This window comes from Argiope bruennichi, chromosome 9 (assembly GCF_947563725.1).
Source record: "Argiope bruennichi chromosome 9, qqArgBrue1.1, whole genome shotgun sequence".
Lineage (NCBI taxonomy): Eukaryota > Metazoa > Arthropoda > Arachnida > Araneae > Araneidae > Argiope > Argiope bruennichi.
In genome coordinates, this window is record NC_079159.1 from 13903160 (window position 1) to 13909159 (window position 6000).

General features: G+C 35.1%; 1 protein-coding gene across 1 annotated transcript in view; it reads left to right on the forward strand.

The window, feature by feature from the left end:
• The window catches only part of LOC129984797 (synaptogenesis protein syg-2-like), a 147669-nt gene extending 142120 nt beyond the window's left edge, over window positions 1-5549 (forward strand). Inside the window, exon 7 of the mRNA XM_056094753.1 lies at window positions 5183-5549. Within this exon, the coding sequence (XP_055950728.1) occupies window positions 5183-5265 (83 nt within the window). The 3' untranslated portion in view covers window positions 5266-5549. The remainder of the gene's footprint in view (window positions 1-5182) is intronic.
• The last annotated feature ends 451 nt before the right edge of the window (window positions 5550-6000 follow it).

The window sequence follows — 6000 nt, forward strand, 5'->3', positions numbered from 1 at the left end:
ATTAACAAAATATTTACAGTAGGAAAACGAAACAAAAATAACTATTTACAGAATTTACAATTATATAAGAAATTATATCATGATGAGACCGTTTACATAATTTTTCAACTTAGAAATATAATTTGTAGTAATAAACTTAGAAATATAATGCAGATTGAGAGATAAAATGTGTAAAAATATACATATAATCTGTGTTCACTTTTTTTTTTATGTTATAGTAGATCAGGATGCAGTTTAAAAAAAATCAGATGGAAAATAATTTGAGAAATGGAAATGAAGACAATCTCTGTTTGATTGAAATGTGTGACAGGAGACTGCAGTGCTTGTTTTTTCCCTTAGTCTTTTTTGGTATGAGACTTGATGTTGAGTGCTATGGAGGCAAGAATAGGTCTCTATTTCCACTTATAAATTTGATTATACTGTGGATTTTTTGCCTGGAAAGGAAGTTGCCGGCGTCTCTTTTCCGCCATTCCTGTTCATGGCTTGGTGATGGTTTTTTCATATGCCAGGAGATTGTAAGGATGCATTCCGTAGCATAATGAAGTGCGGTGCCAATCCCACCACAACTGCACTGGTCACTCTCAGACAGATTGAACCTTTTGAGGTAGGCAGGAAAAGGGCCGTGTTCTGAGAAGAAAATAATTTCCTCTCTGTTCCAGTTAGTGGGATTAAGGTTGACTGAAGGCAGGATATTAAAAAATTTTCTGCCTGTGACACCATTGCTCCAATATCCTTGCCATACCTCAAGCATGTCTTTCCGGAGGAGGGGTTTTATATGTGGTTTTGGTATCTTTGTTTGCATACGCACGCACCATACATTTCTTGTAAAAAGGAAAGGGCAAACGACTTGTTAGCAGTTCGTTCTTGATTATTGACGTGTTCTTGACTGTTGTTCATGATTGATTGTTGATATGTGCTTAATAAGGGCCCTACCTTACCTCAGCATGCTTTACTGGTAAGACTGTTCTACACTAGACAGCGTAATAATGCCTTGACTGCTTTTAAGCAAACCTGCAAGTCTTGAAACAGAACATAAGACGGGTTGTTATGAACATGTGACATAACAAACAAGACGGGCTGACATGAACAAACAGGCAGTTTACACGCAGCAGTGGAGAACGTCATACACCGTATGCAATATGTTGTACACAGGGAAGGTCAGAATATTGAAAATGTTGCACGACATCCAGGAGACCTTAATATTGATTAATACAAGTTTATTTCCTGTGAGTTTTGTGAATCCATTTATTACTATATTCCCACAGCGTCAGTATTTCCCCTATCTGCAACTTTTGGTACTCATTTTTTTTCTGCAGAAATCATTTTCCCATGCTTTTCACAGTCTCTATGAAATGAGGTCTCTTTTCATTCATTCATTTTATCTGCAGATGCCGCCAAACAGGGAAAGATATTTCATTGACACTCAGTATATGCTGTTTTTATGTTTACTGCTTTTAAATTTTCATTTTTCAGCTCTGGTTACTAGACATTTTATTTAAACTGTAAAAGCCGATGATACAACTTCTCCATCCCAACCCATTCCTTCTATCTGGTCCAATATCTGAAAACAAGAATAGTGGCCTGTTTGGGGTCACCAACTCGGCAACTTAAACCAATAAAACTGCTATTCCCTATATTTTCACATTTTTATATTTTTAACGACTACTTGACTACGTATAGAAACCCTTTATATGAGAGCTCTCTATACAGGGCGTCACATAAATACCGCCCAAACTCTGCACAGCCTCGTTGGGAGAATATAAAAAAAGCCTAAAGAACTGTACCTGTACGACGCATAGTTTTCGAGAAAAATACGAAAAAGAAAGTATAACGTCACATTCAGTGCAAGGGAAAACACTGCAGTGGATGCATCAACAGTACTATTTGCATATCTTTCCAGACGATGATGTTCAAAACGTTTGGCGCACGCATATCGAGTCATGCATATAGTCATATCGTCATTCCATGTGAGCGCCATGGAATGACGTGAAACCGTCGTTTAACTCGTATTTGAAAGGCTGCATCTTGCAGCTAGCAATATTCTTCGCATGGTGATAATGTATTCCGTTCGTGATTATTGCGGCATGTATTTGATCCATGACCAAAGTTATGGAAATGCCCTAACGAACTGCTAGGGAGTATACCCATCGATATCCGTCACGACATCTTCCCGATGCCAAAGTCATCCGCAGGCTGAACAGACTACAAAATACAGGAAGCGTCTGCCCGACAGCCAGTCGCCATGATGTTGGAAGACCGCATATTGCCCTGACGGTATCACAGGAGAACGCAATACTGCAGAAAGAATATCATAGGTAAGCACGTGCTCTCTAGCCAGTGAGCTTAATTTCACTAGAAGTACTGGGCACAGGCTCTTGTGGTTAGAGAGCCTATATCCATTTCACGGCGCGCTCAAACCTGCCTCGATATGCATGGCAGACGCTTTGAACATCTGTCTTTGTAGTTTGAAAATAGTGCTGTTGATGTGTCTACTGCAGTGTTTTTCCCTTGCACCGGATGTAAAGTTATACTTTGATTTTCGTATTTTTTTTTCTCGAAACCTATGTGACGTACAGATTCAGTCCTTGGGCAATTTTTTTTTTATGCTCTCCCAACGAGGAATCTGGTTGTGCAGAGTTTGGGCGGTATTTATAGATGTTTTGTGGAGCGGAATGAAGTGGCGGATCATCCATTAATGCTGCAGCATTCGGCTCCAGGGTATAACTTGATTAATCTATTTTATTTCATCAATATATTATAGGTAACTGCGCTCATTTGTTTGACCATGCCAAAGAGAATAGTACCTGTTAAACCCGATGAGCAAAATAAAAGAAATTTGATGTGTAACCTTGACATCTCAATTGTTAGCCTTTCTAAGTTTGAAAGAAATTTGTTTACGGAAAGTCTGTTCGCCTGGATGTACGTAAACACGATTAATTAGAAATGCAATGAATAAGACTAGAATACGATTTTATAACTAAAAATTATAGAAATGTAAAATGTTTTGAGAGAAATCCATCAAAAGATTGAATATTCGTCGATATATCTACTCTTATGTTTTGAAGAATGATAAAGCATAAAATGTAAGTTAGAGAAAGGCATTAGATAATCTTCCAACAAAAAATTTCAGATTTGCGTCCGTTGTTGGATGTAATTCATCAAAGATTCATCACTGATTTGTTTATCCCTCTGTATGAATATTTTTGCAGAAATTAAATTCTCTACAGTCCTCAAAATTCCATTAAATTCGACGGGTTCACTGTAGTGGATGTATGGTCTAACACAGTTAGCAGGCCTCAATATCAAATAACAACTTTTATTGATACGAATACACAGGCGATAAATACACAGCCGCGACGTACACAAGCAGTGCACAGCAGCACTTACAACAAACAACAACTCAAATTACTAATAGGTAGTAAACAACTACCACAGCACACAAAGCGGCCAGATAGAACTCAGCGAAAAGAGAGGATCTCTCTCCAAACGCTTACTATTCTGCATTGTCTCTTCCATTTAGCTGTACCCAACTATCGACTCATTATTATACGATTGGCTACTCCACACACGACTCAATGCTGCTTCAAGACATGTCTCTAAGACTCGGCGCATGATTCAATTCTCAATCCATTAATCGTTGGATTACCACTCAACGCTTGCGCTTCGCTGGACTGATTCAACTAATTCGTCGTTGACTCACTTTACTACTAATTTTACGACTGACTTTGGCTTGAACTGCCGGCTTTTTAAAACTTCCAGAGCAGGGCACAGAAAATTCTCGAACAATCTACATAATTCGCCTATTAGTCTTATGGCCAAAATTCTTGATGATTCTAGGATTGTCACTTTTGTTATCAAAGCCTTTAATTTCTGGTTTACTTAATGGTCGCCAACTTTGAAGCCAAGCCCAGGGGGTCATTAATCCGGCATCCTACGAGTATCCAATACAGTTGTCCGTAAAATTTTCTTTCCTGCGAGGAAATTAACGGTGATGGGAAGCAACATTACAGATTCGTAACAATATAGACTCTGCAATTAAAAAAAATGAATGAAACTTTGTTCGTAATTTTGCAGATCTACATTCAACTACATTCAGATCTACATTCATTTTGCAGATCTACACAAATCTGCAGATCTACCGTCAATTTTATACACATTCGAGCAATGTAATGAGTCACAAAATTCATACAGGAGAATCGCAATTACTGAGTTAAAGATGATTACTCTGACAGGTCTGTACTTTCAGAAACATGTAAATGCGATAGCCTATAAACGCAGTGACTTATTTGATATTTTATGGCTACAATTCAACTGTATGAAATTTTATTTTAATCGGTTGGAAAAACACGTCTAAAACACAAATTTGTTTTCCGAATACTTAACCGCATGTTAGGAATTAATCGTCATATAACTCGCCAAAGATTACACGGTAATCGGTAAATATGCTGAATTGACGCCAAAGGTCAATATTTGGTAATTTTTGTGCGTCAAATTCTCTGTTCTCTGGAACAACATAACACCTTTATTAGGAAGTATGAGAGAAAGTTTAGTTAAGATCACTCCCATTGGTTACATCATCGTATATAAAGTATAGAAGTAAGTATTGTAATTGTCAAAAATAAGCTCTCGAGAGATTGACAAATCGCAACGTTTCATTTCTTCTTCTTCTCTTCAAAACATGTAAACATAAAAGTAAAAACGGAATAACATATAAATTCAGAAATAAATTCTGATAGTATTATTAAGTTAGTTCTAGTCATTGCACTCTTAAACTAACATCTAACACTTTGAATTTTAAAAAAAATCGAGTGGAGGGAATCTTGCAGAGTTAAAACTGAGGGATATTCAAAAACAAAGAGTTTCTTTTAAAATTCAGACAATCATATAACTTCAATATAAAAACATACAATGTATCCAGGCATTGTATCTACAAATATGTACATATAACTAAAAAGATTAATTTATTATTCACTCAAAGTGGACTAAAGCGGGGAAACTTATCAAAATATCGAGGTCGAAGTTTTCAAAAATATCTTCTATACAAGATATGATAAAAGAAAGTTAGATAAAAAGATTATAATTTTTTAAAGAAAGCTAATGCTTTAATCTGTATGGTTTCATTTTTCCTCATATGCATTTTTTTACTTTAACTGTCTTCTAATCGGAATCCTTTCTTTTTCAGCTTCAAAAGAAGCATCACCATTTATGCTGTCTCTGCTCTTGATAGCCGCGACTTTCCTAATAAGCCGACTGACAAGGGATTAGTTTCACCGTGCTTGAAAGAAACTGTTTTGGAAACTGAAAACCTCGAGTTAAAAAAGCACAAGAAACGAGTTCTTTCTTTTTTCTTCTTTTTTTAACCATATCACAGGAAAGAATGTACATAAGATGTCACAGTGTTATAAGGTGGAATGAAAATTTAAGTTGATTTTTATGCAGTAAATAATTGCTGTTGCTTAAATGTTAACTAAAAAGTTTTAGTTAAAAATTAAAGTTAATTGCCGTAAAAGATTCTTAAGTAAATAAACATCATAACTGTTAGATTATTAAGCAGAAATTTAAGAATTGGAGAAAAATATGTTTAAAAAATCCTATTTTACTGCAAATTAAAAGGGTTTAGTTTTGGTAAAATACATTCATTTTTGCTTCTGGAAAGCTAATAATTAAATTTATTTCTTAAAAAATACAATGAAAAAAGAAGAAGAATTGCATATTTTTATTTTCAGGAAGAATACGTTGGTAACTGTGGAAAGATTCTGAATTTAATTGATGTAGTGTCAATGAATGTTCATTAATATCTATTTAATATGTGATCATATTGGGTTAGAAACCATTTTAAAGTTTCATATTTTTTAATTCATTTGCCATCTTATTTTAGTTCAAAAATTCTGATTTTAATACTTTCTTAATAAATTTCAATAACGAATAAAAGTTCAAGTCATTTTATATATTTCAATAACTGTTTAAAGTAATTTATTTTTCTGAATATCGTCTGATTTT